The sequence below is a fragment of the Dipteris shenzhenensis genome, chromosome 18, assembly GCF_047967505.1.
Source record: "Dipteris shenzhenensis isolate YYH24624 ecotype China chromosome 18, Dip_SZ_1.0, whole genome shotgun sequence".
NCBI lineage: Eukaryota > Viridiplantae > Streptophyta > Polypodiopsida > Gleicheniales > Dipteridaceae > Dipteris > Dipteris shenzhenensis.
In genome coordinates this window covers 38,467,105-38,492,429 of record NC_141613.1, presented here as the reverse complement: position 1 = coordinate 38,492,429, position 25,325 = coordinate 38,467,105, and the positions used below count along the sequence as shown (strand labels likewise).

General features: G+C 44.4%; 1 protein-coding gene across 2 annotated transcripts in view; it reads right to left on the bottom strand.

Annotated features, from left to right (window-relative positions):
• The window catches only part of LOC147891203 (isocitrate dehydrogenase [NADP]), a 36,219-nt gene extending 11,814 nt beyond the window's left edge, over positions 1-24,405 (bottom strand). For both annotated transcript variants that reach the window (XM_087390067.1, XM_087390065.1), the window contains exons 1-12: positions 24,264-24,405; positions 23,150-23,193; positions 22,951-23,060; positions 17,153-17,190; positions 16,966-17,043; positions 16,766-16,819; positions 16,566-16,667; positions 16,271-16,362; positions 16,076-16,179; positions 10,772-10,840; positions 10,559-10,674; positions 10,437-10,471 (exon numbers count right to left, since the gene is read on the bottom strand). In XM_087390067.1, the coding sequence (XP_087246193.1) occupies positions 10,437-10,471; positions 10,559-10,674; positions 10,772-10,840; positions 16,076-16,179; positions 16,271-16,362; positions 16,566-16,667; positions 16,766-16,819; positions 16,966-17,043; positions 17,153-17,190; positions 22,951-23,060; positions 23,150-23,193; positions 24,264-24,312 (891 nt within the window). In that variant the 5' untranslated portion in view covers positions 24,313-24,405. The remainder of the gene's footprint in view (positions 1-10,436; positions 10,472-10,558; positions 10,675-10,771; positions 10,841-16,075; positions 16,180-16,270; positions 16,363-16,565; positions 16,668-16,765; positions 16,820-16,965; positions 17,044-17,152; positions 17,191-22,950; positions 23,061-23,149; positions 23,194-24,263) is intronic.
• Between the last annotated feature and the right edge of the window lie 920 nt (positions 24,406-25,325).

Here is a 25,325-nt window from a genome sequence, read left to right as displayed (position 1 = left end):
TCATAGAATGATTGTTGCAGAGATCGTTTGAAAAAAACAAAGGATGAAAAAAGAGGATCACCAAAGACTCTATGATTTCTGTCCACCCATAGAGTCCACAATGCCCAGTAGCGCACCCAATCAAAAAATAAATCAAAACCCTGTCTAGTTGGATGAACTCCAAACAACCAGAAGAACCTGCCAAAAGTAACAATAGGAAATCTCGCTCGAAGCCTTTGCTGTCGAATGAGAGCGAGGAAATCACAAGTGTGTGGACAGTGCCAGAAGATGTGAAGCACAAATTCAGCAGAATGTAGACATCTGTGGCAAACAGCCGGATCAATATGTCTATACGCAAGTAACTACCCAGATGGAAAAATGCCAAGTAGGACTCGCCAAAAGAAAAGATGTTGCCTGAGAGGGACTTTATAATGCCAAAGGAGATGCAGCCACTTTCTCTACCACTGTAGTGGGCGATCCATATGCCAAACAGAATTTACTCTGTCAGAAATCCAAGGCGGAAGTAATAACACTTTATATAGAGAAGGCACTGTGATATGTGAAAGCTTCAAAGGACGGGCTGAAGGGGAAGACGAATGTAGAGTCCAATCCTCAAGCCTATTCTGAAGTTCCAAACGAGGTACCAGCAAGAACGGTTGGAGCATTTCTGAAATTTGATGCCATAAAGGACGATAATGAGCTCCCAAACCATATTTGCTAGCAGCCATAGAAAAAGATAAAAGAGTGGCATCATCCTGAAGTACATCTGCCACAGAAGAAATGCCTTTGAAAGAGAGAAAATAAGAACGCCTGGGTTCTTGTATGGCCAAAGGAGGGTGAAATACTTTGGACCAATAAATATTTTCAGCCCTCAAAGAATTTCCCGACAAAGAATCCTTGCCATTCCATTCCAAGTGGGATAAAATATGCTTCCAATCAAGAAGCAAACGAGAGACAAAAGGGCAGCCTCTGATCTTGCCTTGAATAGAGCCAAATAGGAAATCCCACTGTGTAGGTTGCCAATGCCCAAAAGCAGAAGTATCAATGCAATAAAAGAGAGCGGATCATGAAAGTCCAAGGCTGATTCCCTTGCATAAACTGCAACATCATTTTCCCCCTGTGAGCAAGTATATGCATTTGAATATTGAGTATGTTCAGTCCCCCATGCATCTTTGGAGAGCAGAGACGATGCATAGAGAGTAATCTGAGACTTTTCTTGCCATTTTTTGAGTACCAGAAAATTTCCATGACAGCAGACATAAAGGAAACCAAATCTGCCTTAGTAAACATGATGAGAGGCAGATAGAATTGTATGTATGCTATCAAAATGGATTGCGTTATTCGCAAACGAACATGTAATGGCCAAGTTGCAAGCTTTCAATATTCAAGTTTTGCCCTCAACTTTGTGAGCACCCAATCAGTTTGTTGAGAACGAGTAAGCCCCCAACCTAGAGGATAGCCAAGATGTCGAATCAATTGAGAAGTTGGAATAATTTCCCCAGGCCACAAAAGACTATGCCAGTCTTTAGCATGCAACGGCAATAATTTTGATTTCTGAAAATTGACACGAAGACCAACAGCCAAACAATATGTAGAAAGAGCCTGCATAATCATGGAGAGATCGCTCTGAGTATTTTTCGGAGTGAAGAAAGAATCATCAGCATATGCTTGAGCGATCATGCTACAGCTGCCACGAATTTCCAATCCGTGCAACATGCCAATGTCCAAAAGGTGGTCCATATATTGAAGCATGGGATGAGTGGCTATGGCAAAAAGTAAAGCACTGAGGGGGCATCCTTGCCGAACAGAACAACCAAGAGTCCACGTTGTAGAAATATCCACTGAAAGTATGCAGGCAGCTTAACTATCTTGATATAGCCAATTGATAACCTGCTGCATTTTTGTGCCAAATCCCAATGCCTGCATAGTTAATGAAATAAAGTCCCACTTAACAGTATCAAGGCTTTGGTAATATCAACTTGCAATAGCAAAACATCCTACTACATATATTTGGCATATTCGATTCCAACATAAGCAGTAGCAATGTTATCTATGATATGCCTACACGGAACAAAACCATATTGCGCAGGATGCAACCCATCATGTAAATAACCTTTTAGCCGATCAACAATCATTTTGGTAGTGACTTTGTAAATCACTAGCATAAGCGTGATAGGCCTCCAATCAGCCAAAGATTCACAAATTTGCTTTTTTGGAAGGAGTTTAACAAGACCTCTCTTCCATGTGTCTGGCATTTTCTGATTTTTTCCAAAGCTTCAGTAGTGGAAATAATAGGAGAAACATGCTATAAAAGTAAATTTCTTGCAGACAAAACCTGTTTCGAGGGAGGATCTGCAAAACCAAACTGCTGAGAGAAATTATGTACACAAACAGAAGCAAGCTGTGACCGTGATGTAGTCCATGAACCATCAGGCAGAAGCACCCTGCAAATGTTTGATTTTAATCTCTTCTGATGCAAGCTTTTAAAAAATTGTTTGGAAGAGTAGCCTTTATTTGTAAAAGCTCTTTGTCTTACTCTAGTCTCCCATTTAGCCAGTTTCCTGTGATCATTGATTTGAAGACAATGTCTGGCTTGGCATAGTCTTGTTTACTCATGCAAGGACAATGGACGAAGATGGCTGAGTTCAGTGAGGTCTTCACAAGTCAATTTGGCCTGAGCAACAGTTTCTCTCAGAGTCTTCATGTAATACTTGCCATAACCTCTAATTACAACTTGCATTTTGGAAACAAAAGAATCCCATGCATTATCAATATCAAAATGGCTCTGAGAAGACAGAGAGAGATGCTTCAGTAACCATGGCCTTGAAAATAACACATTGAGGCTTGCCATCGTACAGATGCGCGTCTCGTCCCATCAGCTAAGGATCAAGGCGAGAGCCACAGGCACGCCTAAAGAGTAGAGGATATGCAGGCTATGCACACTGGTAGAGGTAGAGATAGAGTATTTCCTATGCAATTGCCCAGACTACTATGAGATCTGAGGGGCTATACCACCGTCTCTTTTAGGAGAGACACTGTTTTGGGCCAGCACAAGGAACAGATTGCCAATTGAGGAAGGCGATGGCACGGTATTGAAACAGCAACGAAAGCACTTTCGAGTGATCCACTTTCATGATTGGTCTCGATACGGCAGCACATAGAGACTTTATTGTAGCAAGGAATCAGACAGCACGAGGTGACACTACCACAGGAGGCTGACCGTGTGTAGCGACATGTCACTGACTTCTAGTGCTTTCAAGTCAGCCCCAGGACATCGTGGAGTACTAGAGGAGATAGCCAACATGAGGACAACATGGACCAGCAAGAAGACCAAGGATACAGAGACCAAACACGATGCATAGGTTGGCGAGAGCACGCACGATGGAGGTCCAGCCGATCCAAGCTCTACTCAAAGGAGACCATCCAAGCCGAGGCGTCACTCTTGATATGGCCCACCGGGTATAGAGATCATGAAGACCATGACACCCCCAACGGCAAAAGACGACCCAACAACAAATACAAGGCATCTTCGCAGCCCACAAGAGAGCCACAGCACCTGGCACATGTATACTCAGTACTAGTTTTTCAGTACTAGCTTTGAGTACTAGTTTTGAGGTTGGAGTTTTCGTAGCAGAGCACGCAGCAAGGGCCTTAGTGAGCCCTTTGGTTTATACCTAGATGAATCCAGGAACATTACCAAACTCATCCTCTAAAAACACAACATAATGCACTTTCAATCTCATGATAGTCACTCATAAGATTGAAAACCATAAACTCCATCACGCATAGCAAGGACTAGCTACTATGACATCCCCACTGACGTCATCAACGCCCAACAGTGGGTGTAGACCATAGTATAAAAGTATGCTCTCACAGAGACAAATCCACACACCCACACATACTTGAGCATCCATTTATACAAAGTCTTCGTACTGAGTTTCTGTCGGCACTCCGGAGGTGAAGGGCAAACTCAGCCATGAAAAAGGCTAGCACTAAAGGAGAAGGCTAATCAAAAAGTAGTCCAAATCTCTTTATTCAAGCTACAACTGCTTGTGAAGTCTAAACAATTTCATTTTAGTCTCTCCCAAGTGAGCATCTAAATCTAAATCTAAATCTAGCTGATAGGGAAACACACCATTTAAGATAGAAAGAATTATCGCAATACCAGCAGGCCACAACTTGGACGAAAACTTCACAAGGTGAAATTTGCATGTCCGCTAATACTGCCGAAGCATATACCTAGATGAATACAAGAACATTCCCAAACTCATCCTCTAAAAACGCGACATAGTGCAGTTTCAATTTCACGATAGTCACTCATAAGATTGGAAACCATAAACTCCATCACGCATAGAAGGGACTAGCTACTACTTAGTGAGCCCTTTTGTCGGTGTGTGCTTCCCCACGAGACACAATCCATTCTTGAAGAGGCACACGCTGGCATAGGTGGAGGGCATATGGCCTCAGATGCTACTGCTCGGAAGATCATGCATGCGGGGTTCTGGTGGCCCAAGCTCTTCCGCGACTACCATGGCTGTCCTGTTGAGTTGATGAGTGATTCCTAAATGACACCATTGCTGCACTGGTTCACCTACTACAAATAGTTCACAAATTTTCATCTCTCTATTACCCACGTGCCAATGGTCTAGCTGAGAGCTCAAATCGCACAATGTGTGGGATCATGCATCGTCTTTGCCTAAGTTCTTTAGCAAATTGGGATGACATACTTCCAACTGTTTTATTGAGTTGCCCTTGGATTGTACTTTGTCTCATAGGCCCACGAGGCCTTCGAAAGATGTAATACATCTCTCTCTCTCTCTCTCTCTCTCTCTCTCTCTCTCTCTCATGGCAGATTTTCGGAGGAGATTGCTCCATGGAGACTTGGCACCGCCAGCAGCCCATTTGACACTTGCCCAGATCTTCACACTCATGGCAGGAGGCATGGTCGATGGCCATGACTTCCATCATTTCTTTGGATCACAGACCCCTTAGGGAAGACGATGTTCCTCATATTTCATATTTTACATTTTGTATCTAGGCATTTTTGGTACTCTATTTCATTTCATTTTGTATCTAGGATTTTTGTAGCCATTTTTGGCATCTTAGCGGTATTACGATGAGGCCACCTAGTTGGCGCATCGTTGATGATGTATTTTCCTTTCGGATGATTTTGTGTCCCATAGGCCATGTATGGCCTTCCGTGGACCTTTAATAAAATTTCTTTCTTTCTTTCTTTCTTTCTCTCTCTCTCTCTCTCGACACTAATGCAGATGTTGGAATGGTCACCTCCCCATCTGTAAGCCCCCACATGAGGAGAGCATGGGAGAGGGAGACCTAGGGCAGAAGATGCCCAGAGAAGAGAGGGAGGGGGCTGCCACATGGGCAGCACCTCACAGCCAATAGAGGAGGATCCATGAAGGAACAGTACGGGAGAGCAGCGTCTCTAAGTACGGGTGATGACGCATGGCTGTACGGGACTGTGCAGATCCTTGGAGGCACGATGACATCAGCAGCGTGCGCCAACCTGTACAGCTGCAGTACAGCTGCATGGCGGGGTCTGTGGGCAGGTATGAAGCCTGCAAGGGCATCTCCAGCAGCAACAAAAGGGCAGCCTAGCAGCAGCCCAAAAGGGGCCTGGCTAGGGCCCTTATATAGGGTCTGAAAAAAAGCCCCAACCAGGTCGGTTTTACAGACTGGGGGGGGGGGGGGGCGCAGACTGGTCGGCCCAAACAGATGAGCCAGTGGGCCCATTTAGGGCTGGCTGGTCGGTTGGTTCAAGGGGGCCTTGAGCCCTATAAAAGGAGAGGCCCTGGGCCTCATTTCACATCCAGCAGAGCAGCTTTGGGAGGAGCAGAAAGGAGCAGCGCATCCACCATCCTTGGGCCTCTACACAGGAAGTGAAGGAGAGAGGTGTTGCTGCAGACTTACCTCCAGGAAGAGGCTGAACCTAGACAATCTTCTAGGGAAGAAGGTTGCTGAGATCAACATCCCTTGAAGCAGCCCTCAGGACAGCAGACAGGAGCAGCAAAGGGGGAGCCTTAGGCCTACATTCAGGAGGACAAGGTGACCTAGGAGAAGCTGCAGACTGAGCTAGAGGTGCTGCCCACCTAGGCTGGCTTCCGGACAGCAAGGTGGAAGGGATCTAGACACAGAGTCTACATATGCTCGAGGTGGAGCACGCGGGCTCAGAGATCTAGAAGTGTCAGGCTTGTAGTAGAAGGACCTTTTGGTATTGTATCATGTCCTACTTTGTGGACGGACGGAAATATAAAGAGTTGCTTCTATATTTGTTCCTGAGCATTGTCTATTTACTGGCTTCCACATCTTTGCGCATTAAGTTAAGAAGTTTGTGATTCCACACCCCACATCACACTGTGTAAGCTCCTGGGCATTGCTATCAGTGTTCCGCTGTGCGTACCCTCTGTTGGGTCATTTCTAACAGCAGATACAGGGGGGGAATGGATGCTCTCTTGTTGGCACTCTGATCCACATATTGATGTATGCAAATGACATGGCACTTTTGTCTCCTTCAACAAAGGGGCTCCAGAGACACCTTGACGCACAACAGTCTTTTGTGAGTCTCATGATTTGAAGGTCAACCTTGGTAAAACCAAGGTTATGATCTTCAATACATCTCAAGCCGTCATGCACCAGGAGCGGTTCACGTTTGATGGTCACATGTTGATAATGCATCTCTCTCTCTCTCTCTCTCTCTCTCTCTCTCTCTCTCCCCCCTTTTTACCAAGGATGACCTTCAATACATCTCGAGCCATCATGCACCAGGAGCAGTTCAAGTTTGATGGGTCACCTGTTGATAATACATCTCTCTCTCTCTCTCTCTCTCTCTCTCTCTCTCTCTCTCTCTCTCTCTCTCTCTCTCTCACATCGATTTTTCATTGTGATCTAGAGGAAGCAATATAAGCCCGTCGCCCCTCCCTCCCATCGCCCGTCACCTAGCCTCCCAACCTCCCACAATGGCTTGTATGAGTTACCCTTGGATTTTACTTTGTCTCATAGGCCCGTGAGGCCTTCGGAAGATGTAATACATCTCTCTCTCTCTCTCTCTCTCTCTCTCTCTCTCTCTCTACAATCTTGACGCACTACAATCTTTTTGTGAGTCTCATCATTTGAAGGTCAACCTTGGTAAAACCAAGGTTACGATCTTCAATACATCTCGAGCCGTCATGCACCAAGAGCAATTCATGTTTGATGGGTCACATGTCGATATAGTTTCATCATATACGTATCTGGGGATTGTCTTCTCCGGACCCATCTTCACTATGAGACCCGCGATGCAGGCCCGCCTGGGTAGGGGATACGCTTCATTCGACAAACTAGAGAGATGGTGCTTTCGCTTGCACTTTCAGGATCCACGGACCAAGGGGCTGCTTTTTGACTCCTTGGTCTGCCCACCGGGGATGTATGGGAGCCCTTGTTGGGGGCCAAACTTGTCGAATACAGAGTGGGCTCGTGTGGAGCAGCTATAGGTTCTCATGCTGTCGTGGATGATTCGCGGTAAGCCGTCCATTCCTCACCAGATCATTCAAGCTGAGTTTGGGTCATCCCCATAATAGTTGCATGCTGCATTTCAGGTCATCATGTATCTGCACCGAGTCAGGGAGTACGAGGATTATACTTTTGGGCGCAGCAGACCACCTTGGCTAGCTTGGTCCTCCTCTATGGCACTTTCAACAAGGGGGACCAGAGATGCTGGTATGCACGCACTGAGAGATGGTTTGAGCGACTAGGGCTCCACATGGATAGACTCCCTCCCTTCCAGTACAGTATGGATGCTCTGTTTTCTCCCCTCCTATCACACGAGGTCAACCAAGTAGTCCGCTCTCTTGCAGCTACACACATTCCGGATCTGTTGGGACCGAGCGAACTCCTAGTGAGGCTCAACTTCTACAGAGATCACTACTTGCACATCACAGAGGAGGGTTTCATTGACCCACTAGGATATACGCAGATCCACCTACCCCACTCACTGAGAATCTCTAGTAGGAAGTTCTGGGTCTCTTCACATAGATTTCGTATTGAGAGCGGCAGAGCAGAGGGCATACCCAGGGAGAGGCACATATGCACATTATGTGACATGCAGGAGGTTGAGACAAAGGAGCACTTCATCTTCAGGTCCCCTGTTTACTACGAGATTTGAGGGTGTTTCTACTGCCTCTTCAAAGATAGCTTTGGGGATTTGTCTTGATTCCTCTCCTACCCAAACTAGAGATGTTTGGCGGGCTTCATCCATGAGGTAATCAGGCACCGCGAGAGGATACTTGGATCACGAAGACAGGAGCAGACTTCTTCCTTGGCAGATATTTCTCTATCACGGAATTCTTCCTGCTAGATCACATGGGCACCCACAAGACGAGGCTTTGACATGATCGCGATCCAGAGCCAGTAACCCGACAGCTCAAACAAAGGGTTGACGCGCAAATTACACTTGGGGACATCCCCTCTCTATTCAAAGTTGGAGCCTGACCAACAGGGGTTATTGTGGCCCTTGTTAGACGCATAGCTATGACAAGGAGACGTCACAGAGCCGCACCCGTGAGCGGTTAGCCGACAGCACTCTATCGCCGATTTCATCCACCCTGATGTCCTAATGACGATGACGATGAGGTTGATTTGTAGTCGACCACCGACATGACTATGTTGTACTTAGTACTATCATTTTGCATTTTTGCATTCTGCACTCTGCATTGGTGTGGATGCTCGTTTAGTAGCTCCACCCTCACAGCTCGTTTGTACCAGGTTTTTCACAGTCTCATAGACCCATTGGTCTTCCGAAGACTTTAATAAACTCTCTCTCTCTCTCTCTCTCTCTCTCTCTCTCTCTCTCAATATATAAAGGGATCTAATGTGCAAAATCAAAACAAGTTCACATGATGTAGAGGTGGAGAGGGGCAAGTGGGCAAGACCCCAAATCCCCAGAGAAGGAAGGATCTGCAAAATCTGTCCCACAAGGGAAGTAGAAGATGAGCAGCATGTACTCCTAAAATGTAGATCATACACACACATCAGAGAAGGCTATGGGGACAGAAGAGATAACTTGAAAATCTGCTAAAGCAACGAGCCAAAAAACCAGGGATCTACTTAAAAGAAATTTTGGAACACCACAACAAGGTACTAGGGCTGGCACACAAGCTAGCTCAACAAGTACTCACCACATAGCAAGTTCGTAATACCTACTTTTACCCGATGTAAGGGATCACTATTAGTTAATAGTGATCGCTAGTCCCAGAGATCCTGAAGGGTCTCGCACAGACTTTAATAGAATCACATCATATCATATCATCTCTCTCTCTCTCTCTCTCTTCCCCCCCCCCCCCCCTCCTCATAAACCATGGTGTAATTTTTCACATCAACTTTTCCATAAGAGCTACATGTCAAAATAGGTGTAATGTTCTTTAGGCCCTCTCCATTGTTATGGGCCTCGACCCATGGGTCTAACCTAAAGGTGTCTAAAGCCTACCATTGATTAGGGGCCACTAGACCCATATGGTTGTCGTAGCCCCGATTTGTTCATGAGCAACCTTATTAAAATTTAATAAGCCTCCTATGATCTACACAAGGGCCTAGGTCCCAATGTTCTCATGCACACATGTCAGCCAGGGTTGTAATAGACATAAGAGGCGAAGAAGCGACACGTGTAGTAAAGGCGCAAAGGTATGAGACTCTAAGACTCTTAAATTTTAGAGACGTAAGAAGCATGATTTATGTTTCTATTTTTTGTTTTTTCAAAGGAAGGGGAGTAGATTTATATGTACTCTTCAGAAATATAACCATCATTGATCAGCCTGCACTATAGAAAGTTAAATTGACTTGAGACATGAGAACTAAGGACAAAGAAGTTTAACACTTAGTATATATTAGAACTCTGAATACAATCGAGAGCTGATATATCACATATGATATGTCTCATAACTCATCACATAAATTGAGAACTTGAATGTGGATGCGCATGAGAGCATACCAATATACAAGCCATGTCCATGTTTCCAAAGATTGGGAGTCTTGACTACACAAGATTTGAAATTGCTTTGACCTACATTCTTGTAAATCCTACCCCCTCTCAAAAAATTTATCTTCTTAAAGGACCCCCGGCGACACCAAATGTCTCTAATGTGTCTAATGCCCCTTATTGTGAGGAGGGCACTTTGGATTCAACAATGATGTCATCCACTAATTAATCTCCACGTCCATTGTACGCATGCACTTTTATAGAAGTATTACTAATTGATTTATATATTCATCATTCATAAACTTATTGTGATTTGAAATGTAAAACTCGGGGCCATTGCGAATAATAGACAATGTGCAAAATAAAATTAAGGCAGATAATTCATTTTCTAGAGTATTTGCTGACGGTTTGATGATAGGGATCAATATTCTGTATTAATAGACCCAATGCATTTCGATTCTAGGAATTTGCAAATAAAATACGGACTTACGAGCACTGATGTCATCAATCCAAGAGATCCAAAACCTGTTCATTAAAGAAGCTATTGTCAAACACAATTGTATAAGAGATAAACAACCTCCAACATAGTGCTTTTTGATCAAATTTGTTCACCTTGAGCAAGAAAATCACTCTGCACATCACCATCATAGTTTTTGCAAGCCCATACATATCCACCTTCGCTCTTCACGGCATAGGCCACCATATCATCGATAAGTCTATGTTCATACCTGCACGGCTTCATAATTAGCCAAACCAGTCATGCAAACAATGCAAACCATGGCACTAAGAATTGAGAATCCAGCCCTAACCTCAGTTATTACTCACCAAATACCAGCTTCCTCATATTTGGACTTCCATCCGGCCTCATACACCTCTTGGAAAATATCTTTGAACCTATTGCATCCAAGGCACTAATTTACTAAACCACAAACCACTATGTAAGAAGCTACATGCCAAAAAGTAGTTTCCAAATCTCCACATAATATCTACTACATAAGGCAACCACACGAAACACATGCATATACTTTTCTAGAAAAAAGTGGACAATTGTTAAGGGGAAGAGAGAAGGAATGGATGATCGTTAGGGAAGAGAAACTAGACTCAATCTAGGTTTCATTTCCTTTCTCTTCTTTACTCCTTCAATAGTAAAGATACCAAAGCAAGAAAGGTCCCAAAACGGTTCTATTCAAAAAGAACTTGTCAAGAATAGAATCAAAGTTGATTGAAAAGCAAAGACCTTTCTAAACTATAATGATGATAGAAAACCAAGAATCTAGTGCTTTGTGCTTCCAAGAGACTACAAAAATCGACCACAAGGAATTTAAAGTTTAAAGACGTTTAGCATGTTGACTCAACGTTTCCATCTAAACACAAGCGACACGCTTTGTTACAATTCAACCATAAGCTTCAAACTCAAACTTCACCTTTGCATTGTTCAAACTACATTCTATGATGGCCCTACGTTCATCTATGCGAAAGAATATAACTTGAACTTACCAATACGATAGGTCTTATAACGTTTCACACTCATCCCATTAGGAAATATGTAGTCATACGATGTCACATCTCTATATTGAGAAAAACAATCTCACTTCATCTTTGTCATGTGCACGGACTGGTATTCGACGTGTACTGGGTACACAAGACTAGCTCAGGTAGCTCGGGAGGCTTAGAGCTAGGCAGGCTTTATTCTCAGGTTGAGTGGCAAGGGTACGAACCAGTTAGAGGTCTTCGCTATTTTTGGCACATGGAGCCCGAGTCTATATAAGGGGCCCAGAGGTTCAGTCCTCAGAGAGCCGATGGGAGCAAGTCTTGTTCCCAGGTGCTAGGTCTAATCCTCGATTGAGTCGCAGATGCACGCCTACTTCATAGCGTAGCCCAAGACCCAACAACAGATCCCAGGCTTCACAACGCCACCTGGTGGTATGGGACACCAAGCTGGTTAGGATCTGGTTGGGAGTTTGTGCTAGTAGCTCAACTCGTGGCTCGAAGGGGACATCTCCTAATTCGGGATCGCATCCCGTAGATGTCATGGTTGGGTGGTGAGCAGCCTACTCAGTTTCCTCACGTTTGATGTGTTCTTGTGTTTGCTTGCAGATGAGACGTTTCAGGAGTGCTGGGGTTGTGTCAGTTGGTATCAGAGCCAACTCCTAAGGTAGGAACTTCTGTTGCGAGAATTTTGGACGATTTTTTTTTCTCCAGGTATGCCCTAATTTCGAAATTCATGTTCATTACTCTGCAAGTGCTTGATTGGTTCATCGGTCAAGGGAAGTGGTTTTAGATTAGGGAAAGAAGGTAGGAGAAGGCAGAGAGTGAGTGAATTCGACATTGAGCTGAGGCGCTAGGTGAGAGAGAGAGTTAGGAGTAACTTGGAGGGGCAGAGAGCGATTGCAAGGGAGCATGATTGCCGGAGAGAAGCATTGGTAGGAGAGAAGCGATGGGCTGAGGGGGAGCCTTCGTTGAACCCAGGTACGGCAAGATGAGCAGTGACCATGAGGGCATCAAGGGCTGGAGCAGTTCGCAGCCAAGGAGGGAGTCGAGGGGTGAGCCATAGGTTGGAGCAGCGCAAGCAAAGCTGCGTGAATTCAGGGGGGGGCCTGGATGCTAAAAAAAGCACTACACCTCCAAGTTAGAAGGGGGGAGCTTTCTTAGAGGCTGAGCCCTCTAAAAGCATCGCTCCCCTACTCTAGAACTTATTGCAGTAGCAGCTCCTCCCCTACGGGCAGATTTGTGTGCAAGCCTCTACCCCTCCACATCCCCCTCCCGATTTCCCCCTCTGGTTCCGCCTACTGCAGACCTCCGTATGAGACAGCAAGGAGCTCAGCTCCTGGATTGACAGCCTCTGCCAGCCCCTTCTCCTTTTGTCCAGCCAGCCCTCTTTCTCTCATCCCCCCTGTTTCGTCAGCTTTTCTCTCTGTTCCAGCCTCCCAGTTTTGAGACCACTTGGTACTTCTCTTCTCTCAGCCTACTTTCTTCATCAGATCCGATTCAGTTATGGCTGATTCTGTAGACCCCGAGCTTGCGATGGGAGACCAGGATATCAACTACCATGCGGAGGATGGCCAGGGTCTATACCATGATCTGATTACGAAGAAAACCTTCAGTGAATTCACCACTGCTCTTGATGAAAAGTTTGAGCAGGTTTAACACGAATCAAACGGGGTTGACACAGCAACTCCAAGGGATTCACACTAACTCACACTTTTGACTAGCACTGTTCACGCGCTCACACATGTGGATGCCATGGCCTCAGTGTTAGGTCCGAACATCACTCTAGATCCTTTTCCCCGAGATCAGAAGTCTCGTACCAAGGAGGTTGTTGACACTTGGTTGCACAAGTGGCAAGTATACTTCCAGTTTCACCCTTACCCGGATGACAAGAAAATACAGCTTGTAGCAGGGTTTATGTCAGGAAAGGCTTTATTGTGGTGGAAGGAACTCCGACCAAAGCCTAAAACATGGCTAGAATTTGAAGGGGTCTTCAAGAAAGAGTTTCTAGGAGGAGGAAGATTACGATATCGTAGGCAAGCTAAAAGCTCTCGATATGTCCAAGCTGAATCTGACTTTCGAGGTTTATCCTCAGAGGTTTTGGGATTTGCAGACCATAGCTACAAAGATGGATCCAATGACCTTGTTAGGTTTCTTTGTGGATAGTTTGCCTGACTCGTACAAGTTACAAATCAAGAACAACAAGTGTACCACTTTGCAGGAGACCAAATTACGCGCGCATCTATGATGATACCATGGCCAGCGCAAAGGGAACCACAGTTACCGACACGGGTGGGAAGAACAAGAGGAAGTTCTTCCAGTCTACCACTGGTACCGGGGAGTCGAAGTCTATAGACGCCTCCAAGAAACATTCGACTCAAGCGAAAAATGGTCGTGCCTGTTTCCTTCGTACATTGAAGTTAAAGAAAGAGGGACGTACCATGGCCAGCGCAAAGGGAACCACAGTTGCTGACACGGGTGGGAAGAACAAGAGGAAGTTCTTCCAATCTACCATTGGTACCGGGGAGTCGAAGTCTATAGACAACGCCTCCAAGAAACATTCGACTCAGGCGAAGCATGGTAGAGCCTGTTTCCTTCGTACATTGAAGTTAAAGAAAGAGGGACGTTGCTTCATATGCAAGGAGCGGGGCCACACAAGGAATGATTGTCCTAAGCGCAAGAACCACATGCAAGTGCCGGGACCAAAGCTTAAGGGACCGAAGCTCCATGCGGGTCCAAGTACCAAAGCTAAGGGAGCTAATCAAGTTTCGACGACAAGTATTTCTGTAAATGTCATTACCTACCCACTTTCTTGTAATTGCACTTTTAATAATTCGTTATTTAGTTCCCATGATCTTTTCTGAGTTTATGGAGAAGTTAGGGACCAAAGAGTTCACATTCTCTTTGACCCGGGCAACTCTCACAACTTCGTTAATTACAAACTTGTGCAGAAGATGGGGCTGTCCACGATACCTAGCGATCACACCTACGAGGTGCACCTTCCAGCTGGGAAGCAGTTTTGGGATCGCAAGATTGAAGCACTTTCTATCTGGATTCAAGACTACACAGCTGCTCTTACGTGCTATGTCATGCACTTGGAACATGTGGACTTGTTAATCGGAATAGATGGTAGCTTGGGGAGGCTTAGAGCTAGGCAGGCTTGATTCTCGGGTTGAGTGGCAAGGGTACAAACCAGTTAGAGGTCTTCGCTATTTTTGGCGCATGGGGCCCGAGTCTATATAAGGGGCCCAGAGGTTCAGTTCTCAGAAAGCCAATGGGAGCAAGTCTCGTTCCCAGGTCTGATCTTGGATTGAGTCGCAGATGCGCGCTTGCTTCATAGCGTAGCAACAGGCCCAGCAACAGATCCTAGGCTTCACAGCGCCACCTAGTGGTATGGGACACCAGGCTGGTTAGGATCTGGTTGGGAGTTCGTGCCAGTAGCTCAGCTCATGGCTCAGAGGGGACATCTCCTAATTCGGGATCGCATCCCGTAGATGTCATGGTTGGGTGGTGAGCAACCTGCTCAGTTTCCTCACGTTTGGTGTGTTCTTGTGTTTGCTTGCAGATCAGAGGTTTCAGGAGTGCTGGGGTGGTGTCAATCTTCCATCAAGTTCTCTTCCTTTGAGGCTCCCACAAAATGCAGGAGGACACATATAAACTGCTAGAGCAAAAAATCCTACAGAAATGGCAAGATCACAAATCCTTCATAAGACAATCACATGAACACTATCACAAGGCTTGATGGATCTATGCATCACCCTGGTGCATTGACCCTCCCATTATATGAACTATTAGAGCCTCCATCTGCAACATCAAATAACCGCTAGGTTCACCACCATAGCTGAGCCTATTTTGCACATTTGAGGGTGAGACCGAAACCGCCATATAGGCTGAAGACCTCATCTGATAAGAACTGCTGCAACTGACACAAACTGCACAAGCCATCATCAGGCCACACGTGAGATAGATACCACACAAACAATGTGTGCCACATCATGTGGCCATCATCAGGCCACACGTGGGGAGATGGACTAACACACACACAACATGTACCACAATCTACTAACCATATACCTTAATTAGGCAGCCAGCACACATGTGGACTCAGGTACATCAACACTAGTTGTTATTGTAGATCACCAACACCACACGCTGCGATAAATGATAATAGCAAACGTACCACCACCTCTGTAACAGCCTCTGAAACTTTCAGCAGATGCCCATCATCTGAGCACTTGCACAACTACGCATTACAAACTAGGCAAATTGTTTAAGTGTCTTGCATCCCAGACAATACAATCTACACCAATCACCTAACTTGTCACAATACACATCAATGGATGTGATGATATGGCACGTTTTCCAGCTGTACAGAGCAGACTGATCTGTGAAGGGAGGCTAGCACTGAATAAAAATTTTAATCAAATGCAGTCTTTAGAATCTAATCCATTCACAGCCATGGTTTTTTTATTTTGAGTGTGGGCACTCACTTGGATGTACCGATCGAAAGGTAGCTGGGTGGGTAAACTAACATCGCAGCATGAACAAAATAGCTTAACTAAACCCAGCCACATAATGATGCGTTTGTGCATGGCACGAGAAAGGTCAAAACTGGGAAGTGAGAAAATAATGAAAGTTTACCTTCCGTCATATTTTTTCAATATGGTATTTTTTGTGCTTAGATAGAGAGGCCACTTCTTCTCAAATGCTGTAGTCATGGAAGCTTCAGCAAAACTACGAATGGACTGCACAACAATTCATGATCATCAAACGTGTCTTTGATCATCACAAGCCCTACCAGTAGAATAGTCACGTTGCAATAAATCAGAACCTAACCTCATCCGTGTTGTACATACTCAAAGCCACTCCACCTGCTCCCTCAAAATCAAACACCTCAAATTCCTCTGCCTCACCCCCTTTTGCAGGAACTGCACAATGCACCATGTTATAGTCAATCAACAATGTTTGTAGTTCCTCAACATTAACCAACCAAATTCTGATTGCAGAAATTCGCATGCATTTATAGCAATAAGAAACTCTTTAATCATATAACGACATGATTTGCAATTGTACAGAATTTTTTATGGACCATTCTGAATGATACAAACTACTCAAACCATGGAAAGCTTACCAAACACCAACTTCAACTTCCCAGGCCCCTTGATGACAGTATCCGTTGCTCTATACTGATCCCCAAATGCATGCCTTCCAATGCAGATAGGCTTTGTCCAGCCTGCACATCGAAACATACAGCTCATCCAATGCAAGCGCAATGCCCAATAGTTTAACAATCAACATTTATGAATTTGGAATCGAGAAATATCCTCCTACCAGGAACAAGTCGAGGAACATTCTTACAAATAATAGGCTCCCTGAACACAGTACCTGAAACAATAAAACACAAAGCATCTATCAGCCCACTGGAAAATTACTTGCTAAGACTAAAAAGTCTACTTAAGAACATCTGTTCCCCACAAATTAACAGGTACCGAGCATAGACAAATCCAAAAAATAGCTCGTTAATTGTGTACCATTAAGAATGTTTCGAATGGTGCCATTGGGGCTTTTCCACATGTACTTCAAGCCAAACTCCTTCACTCGGGCTTCATCTACATGAATATAAGAAAGTTTACAAAAGTCAACATAACTACTACTTGGCTTCACTTGGAACAAGAGTTGATAAACAATCGATTTGTTTTCCAAAGTAGCAAAACAAACCAGGAGTAATAGTGGCACATTTGATAGCAACATTGTACCTGCCACAAAAATCCACCAAGAACCCAAGCTAAAGTTTAGAGTTTGTCAAGCAGAGGAGAGGAAGAATACACTTCAAAACACTTGGCAAGAAGGACTTGGTTGACCACCAAAGCTGTCCTTGCATGCACGATTTCAGTTTTACTCCAACATAGAGCTTGCGGCAAACACAGAGGGGGGATGGGAAGGGAGGGAGGAGCAAGTGGAGGAGCAAGGGAGGGAGGGAGGAGCAAGGCCGGAGGGCTGAGGGAGGGGGTGGAGAGGAGTAGTCTAGATCATGGGACAGCAGGCAACCTGTCGTCTTTTACTCAGGCTAACAAGCATATGCATTGGAAGATTAAGCCTAGATTATTTGGACACTTCTAAGTTCTAGGTATGGCACATTGCGTCAATGTTAGTAGTCAATGTTAGTGCTTTCCTAGAGGATACATCAGGAAGCCAAGCGCGTAGTGCACAACTTCCTATGGGCACATTCAAAGAGAGATATGGGGATCATTCACCTGAAAATACAAAGCCGAGCCCTTTGGGCAAGCTTATTGTAAAAGTATCACTCCAGGGTTGAAGCCATGGAATCTCTACTACAACAGGGTCTACTCAGAAAGACCCCGAGAATAGGGGGACACTGGCAACATTCACACACGTGGGTTTTCAGGGATGCCCCAGGAAGGGATGAGAGTTTGATGAAGTTTTGGCGACACTTATTGGCAGGTCTCATTCAGGCCAGCCTACAGTATAGAGATCTTATTCGACACCCACAGTTCTGTGATCAGGAGGTTTTCATGCTTGGTCGCATGACTCATATCAACTGGGCACAATGGGACACTGGCATCCACCAGATATTTAGCACATGGACCAGCCTTCTGCAGCAGCAACAGGAGCGCCTACATGTATTGGCACATATGAGAGGGACAGGATGCAGCATTGAGGAGATCAATGTACCAAACGAGGGTATGTAGATGCCATTGAGAACCATTGGACAGGCCAGTTCTCCAGACACAGTCCTCTGCAGAGACCGTTTCATGGCCTATAAGAACAGGTGGTGCGAGGCTGGGGTACATGCCCTAACTGATATTCTTCAATATAGATTCAAAAAGGGCCCTTCATTTTGAGTCCTCTATAGTTCTCAGTGACCTCATGGATGACCAAGTTTTTGACTCCCTTCAATGGCAAACGATTATAGTAGTGGGATGGGTGGGAACGTGATGGGCCATTGACCCCAGACTGGGCAGGGAGTACTACGCCCAATGGAGGCTCTGGGTCTAGGAGTGCCTCCACTTGAGAGAGTAACAACAGGACTTAGTCCAGTGGTTTTGGCCTCTTGGGTAAGGTAATCTGAGAGGACAGTGGCATACAGCGCCCGAGCTGGTATACATCTACAGCTAGCTACCTCCCCCTGGATCCCCTCACGACTAGTTGGAGCAACAAGTGCCATATGAGGTATTTATCAAGTTCTGTTCTTAGCTGTGGACCAGCCTTCTATCAAGGATTTTGGTTAGTGGCCCTTACGAGCAATCTAGGAGCAAGCTAGCAGGAGTCCAGAGAGACTGCGGAGCAGTGTCAGTGTTTCTGCAAGGTATGGCTCATAGGGAGTCTTTAATTAAAGAATCCATTGGTTATATAGTCCACCACACTGGTTGTTGGCACCTGCTTCCAAGGTGCCCTAGGCAGGTTGCAGGACAGCCATCTTTCTCAGTGCCACACATGCATTTAAGTTTCTAACTCTTTCTATCATTTTCGAAGTTCTAATAGAAGGTTGTGGAGATGAAATCTTGAAATTTTTGAGACATCCAAAGCTTTATGCGTCTGGAACAAAGTACTCAACGAAATGCATTACAGCTAACTCCAACAGGCAGAGATGTGTAATGGCTGATTGTCTGACTCAATTAAAGAAATCATTGAGACTATTTCCGCATGTTCTCATCACATGCATGAACTCACAAGAATTGGAACCACAATATTTAGAAATGTCTGACAGATCATTTTGTAAATGATGGAAACAGTAGAGACAACTGCAAAGTAGCAATGTCCAAATACAACTCTATCCTTTCCAATTTTCTAGAGCACTTCCACAACATAGCTTTCAAAATCCTGGTATACAAACACTGCCAGCTCAACATAGTTACCCTATGCCTGCAAGCCCAGAAGCTCAATATACATCAAAATTAACTCATAAGCCATAAATTTTTAGGTGAGAAGTTTGAGACCAGAACCACAAATGGCAAAATCTCAAAAACATGCAGAATTATGAACTGTCACTCATTACTTGTATCTACTGACTACCGTGTCTCTGCTTTAGTTGTACACGTCGAGACTAATCTGAAAAGACTGCTGAAGCCTTGGCACAATATTATCCAGATAATGCACTTATTACATAACTTAATTTGTTCAAGATCTCAATAGTAATCTGTAGACTCTCAGGATCTCTCATTTTGTTCAAGATCTGAAGAATCTTAGGCAACGCCAAGTCAAGAATTGAAGACACTAGACATCATTTCCAGGCACAGAAAATAAGGGAGAAGATCTAAAACTGAGGAGCTCCCTCCCCACAGTGGAAAGAATTTCCTCCTGTGCTCATTGATCAATAGAGCTAACACCGCAAATCAATAGAGGATGAATGGTGAAGAAGTCTAAGTTAAAATACAGAATCTAGATCATATTGACCTTTGGACAAATACAGCTCACGAATCCCAACTGTTGATAGCCATTAGGAAAAGCAAAGCTCACAGGTCCCTAAGTGAGGAGGTGTCAGATGTTAAAATATTGAGCTCAATAATGAAGACAATCCAACATGTTCAAACAAAGCAAACGTCACAATAATTGAGGTCTAAACCCACGAAAATCATTGGATATACATAACAAGAATGGCTCAACTGGCTAACCTATTCACCTTTATGGTGAAGGTCTCTTTTTGAATCTCAAAGCCGTGAATGAAGTATGACCAAAAAAAGGCTATGTCAGCATCCCTTGGAAGACCTTGTTTACAACAAGTATTTGTCAGCATAGAGAGCATAATTCTATAACTTCTCTTCAAAAAACACTGATAAATTTGTCCTTACAGGGTGTAGAATAAGCTCATTTACTAAACATATTGGACTGGATGGTCAAGGGGAGATAATGGCTCATCTTCATCCCGCCCATATTGGTCGTCACCCAATTCCTCCATTAGTTTGGTCTCACCTACATAATGGGTATCATCTAATTCATCCATTAGTTGTGGCCTACAAGGGCCAATTCACCTATGCATTTGTGTAGGGATAAAATCCAAAGATATACAAAAGGACTCCGAAATCGCGAAGGCAGATTTCTGGGGCCTCTATTGATGCTGGGGTGCGCAAGCTTGGGGAGCAAACAGGATTAGATACCCTGGTAGTACATGCCATAAACGATGAGAGTTTGTCCTTGGTCTACGGATCAGAGGTTCGGCTAACGCATTAAACACTCCACTCGGGGAGTTTGGTCGCAAGACTGAAATGGGGCTTGCACAAGCCGCAGAGCCATTTATTTTTGGTTTTGGAAATTCACATTGATTTGTTCAAACAGGGCAATCCCAGATACACATTCTATCTTTTTAAGCTACGCTTAAGAGAGCCTTTCATTTTGCTCTCACTTGGAGAGGGTGACCCCCAAAGAAAATGAGGATTAGAAGTCAATACCTCCCCTCAGATAAGCCTTATCACTGGGGTAGAGAGCATTATGTTGCTCCTACATGGGGGCACATTAGTTATTAGAAAAAAAAGGTGCCACTAGAGGGAACAACTACAAGGGTGCCCCACATGCCCTCACGTCATAATAATGCTCCTAAAACGGGGCCACAATATTTACATATATTCTTTAAAGGTGCCATTGGAGGGAGCCTCATCCCACGGCGCCACACTTGTCCTCCACCTCACCTCGTAATATCCCTATCCCTCTCTCAAGCCCTTTCTTTTTTTCCCACATATTATAGGTTATCCCCTTGCCTCCCCCCTTGAAGTTCCTCCTTTCTCTCCGATGTGTGGTAGATTCTCACCCCCTTCATTAATGCCCCCCTCTCATTATCCCCCCACCCTCACTTCAATGATACCCCTCCTCACATTAGAGTGATTGTTCCCTCCCCTCACTCTCTTCACCCCTTCTCTTGCCTCCCTAACTAATTAATAGGAATTTATGACATAGGGGGACAAAATTTGGCATTGTTAACTAAGTACCTTCTATTGGAGGGAGCCTCATCCCACAGTGCCACACTTGTCCTCCACCTCGTAATATCCCTATCCCTCTCTCAAGCCCTTTCTTTTTTTCCCACATATTATAGGTTATCCCCTTGCCCCCCCCCCCCCCCTATTGAAGTTCCTCCTTTCTCTCCAATGTGTGGTAGATTCTCACCCCCTTCATTAATGCCCCCCCTCTCATTATCCCCCCACCCTCACTTCAATGATACCCCTCCTCACATTAGAGTGATTGTTACCTCCCCTCACTCTCTTCACCCCTTCTCTTGCCTCCCTAACTAATTAATAGGAATTTATGACACAGGGGGACAAAAATTGGCATTGTTAACTAAGTACCTTCCATTCCTGCTTGATTGATCTGACTTAGATTTCACTACTATAAATCAAACATAGAAAATTGGTTCTAAGAGAGTATACTCCATAACAAAGACGTGCTATCCATACATTCAAGTGCACACTTTTCTCTCTTTAAATCATTTAAATGCTGAGTAACTAAGGGAACAAATTTGGCATTGTTAACTAACTGCTTGGTTGATCTGACTTAGATTTCACTACTATGCATCAAACATAGAAAATTGGTTCTAAGAGAGTACACTCCACCCAAGGCGCGTGCTATCCATATATGATATACTCCACTTCAATTGATCACTTTTCTCTCCTTAAATCATTTAAATGCTAGGACTTTTTAGGCTCCAATATTGATCTGCCAAGCTCACACCTAGGCAATACGACTAGTGGCATGACTATTATTACTCTTGCAATTATATTAGGTCTTTGCATGAAGACATGGTGCATAGTGCCATCGAAACAAAGCAATTAAACATGCTCAGTTATGTCTTTTCAAGAAGTGGAATGAACCACGATAGAGCTTTTTTTTTTAAATATCTTAGGTGTAGAAATTTATAGGGTTATGGCAATGGAATCTAAGACTATAGATCCTTTCAATTTAAATAAAGGTTCTGAAATTATAGAACGTATCAAGATTCGAGGATACCTAGTCAACTAAGCTTTAGAGGACCATTAGGAGATTAAACAGTAACATTGCAAACTACTGAGTAATTAAATGACACTCCAAACGTGTTCCAAACTCTTACGTGCATGAATGCTAGAATAGGTTGTCACGCAATATGCAAGCATATAGTTCAAGCCTTGCTTTAATGTGGTGAGGTAATGCGATTTGGTAAGTTGTCTAAGGAGAAGAAAGCAGAAGAATCATTCCCTGATACAAGCAAATACATTTTTTGATGCATTGTAAAGTACATGTAGCAATATTACAATGCTTTGCGTCCAAAACATCTGAAAAACCCTCCAATAACAATCGACAACAAGTTATCCAAAAGAATCGCAATCTCCTGTGCAAGGGTTTGATGCATAGTTAAGGACACCTAATAATTAGCCATTCTGTCATACTCACAACTGAAATACTAGGCATGGAAAACAAGTTAAAAGGGACACTCATTATAAACCAGACACAAAAAAAGCTAGAAAATAAACTAATGCAGCCACAAATTGATGATAAAGGGATAAATTCCATTAGCAATGCCAATAGATGATTACTTTAACGTGGCCAAAGCTGACTCCGTAGTCACTCGATCGTCTGTGGCGTCTCTAGTTTCCAGCCCGAGATCAAAATATTTGATGTCCAAATCTAGAAATGGCAAAATTAACTGCACATACCTCCACGTGATCAACACTCATAATAAAGGATTACAACAAAAGACAAGCAAAAGACTTCTTTCCCTTTATATATACGTACCTTGTCCTTGATCATTTTCCAGATTACCCTCGTCATTTCATCCCCTGCATCGAGTACCATTCAAAAAATGAACACCTCCAAACAAAAAAACGCACGAGAAGCAACAGTTCAAGCCTCCTGTATCTCAAGTCCTTCAAAAATACAGGCCCATTCCAGATAGGAACATTTTAAATCTACATCAAATTTTTAATGTCCTTTCGGCGGGATGCGCTCAAAAGCTCGTTTTCAAGCCTGTTTTAGAGAGAGTGTGAGAGACAGACTGAGGGCTCAGCGGCATAAATGCTCGCCTGCAGACAAGAGAGAAGAGACCTGAAAATGGCGCTTTCCTCCACTTTGAAAAGGAGAACTGAAGGATGGCAGATGAGATGTGTTAAGATATTCAGGAACACAAGATCCACACAGCCCAACAACCCAAGCATTGCTTATATCCTTAGCGTACCAAAAAATTCAGATCTCACACGTAAATGTAACTGTCGCAAGACAAAAACATGGAACAGTTTTAGAATCGCTGAACAGCTGAAGTGATCGTCTGATACGTACGCAACACTGTCGCAAGTAACTGTAGAATTCACTGTCTAAGTGGAGATCAACAAATGAGAAGATTTTAGAATCGATAAACAGCTGAAATGGACCATATTTCCAGCGCGGACTAAATACAAATTGTCCTAACAGCAGACTGACGTGCGCAAAGTGCGCGTGGCCAACTGGTGAGGCGGCAATCATGCTCTAGAAGCTCCTGTGTAGCGTTGTAGACGCATAGGGGTGAGATGAATCCCAGGTTTAAGGAACAAACTCTAGCGGTCGAATCCATTGATTCCCGTAGCAAAGGGTAATTCACCGGAAATAAAATTAGTAAATCCAGGCTGCCGGGCTTGCGCTGATGCTGTGTAAGCGGAGAATTCACCCGGTAAATTTGCAGCATCCATTGAGGGGAGGCAGGGGACGGGATCCAAGGCAGAGCAGCAGCATGGGGAGCGTGCAAAAAGGCTGTCAAAACAGAGCAGCATCGGAAGAGAGCAAAGAGGAGCGAGGGAGGCTGAAAAGGCAACAAATCAAAGCGGAGGCGATGGGGAGAGTGAAGGAGGGAGAAAAGAGCAGATCGGGAAGTGGTTACCGTCCATTTCGACGATGGGGAGGTCGACCTTGATTTTTGGGAAGGCCATGGCGGAGGAGAAGAAGGTAGGGTTGAGGGGGAAGAGGAAGAAACGATGAAGAAAAAGAAGAAGAAGAAGAAGAAGAAGCAGCTGCTTTTAAGACTCGTCCACAGAAGCTCTGAACTCGTTTTCTCTCTACTCTCATACTGTACACATAGAAGATGACCACGTCACCCTCCACGTGTCCCCCCCCCATTGCTCCCCACCCCCTCCGCTTCCCCTCCCCTTGCCCCAATCACCTCCCTCCCCCACCGCCAGCTGGCGCCCCTCCACGTCAGCCCGCTTTTGTTCAACCTTGTGTGCCCTCTTGTTGTTTTGTTGGGTAGCCTTTTAGCAATCGTTCTCATTCTCTAAAGCAGAAATTTGGAATTTTTAGGATTAATTTGCTTCTACACTAGAATGCTTGGCCAGCTAGGTCGGCAGCAACTAAGTATATGGGCTATTTTAAGTAGCCATTATAGGCCATTTATCTAACAGCTTAGAATGTGCCACACGGCTTTGTAGGATTTTTGGTTTTCATAAAATGCTCTAGTGTTGGCCAAGTAAATAGGTGTGATGCTTTGATTGGCTACCGTCACGTGGGAGCTAAGTGCACTACCCGGTTTGAGACGAGTCTGGCAGTAATGAGCATTCAAGACTTAGGCCCCCTCGTTTTTCTTGTTCATTCCATCTCTCCCTCCATTCACTACCTCCTTTGTTTTACATTTTGGGCAAGCCTTATGAAATGACAATTTCATTCATTTCTTTCACTTGTTTGTCCTTGCATTCTTCATTTTGAAAGATCAAATCGGTTTTGTGGGTTTTATTTTGCCTCTAAAACTAAAAATAGGCGCTACTACTTTGTGAAGTTTTTAGGGAAGGCCTCGTGAATGCTATTCATCTTTTTTCACTTTTCTTTTTTGCATGAAAAAGAAAATAAATGTACAAAAAGTTAATAGCTCTATATGAGCTACTACGCAGGTGCCTTCTATAACGCCTAGCGAACTACAGACATGTCCGAGAGCTCCTAGGCTAATATATCC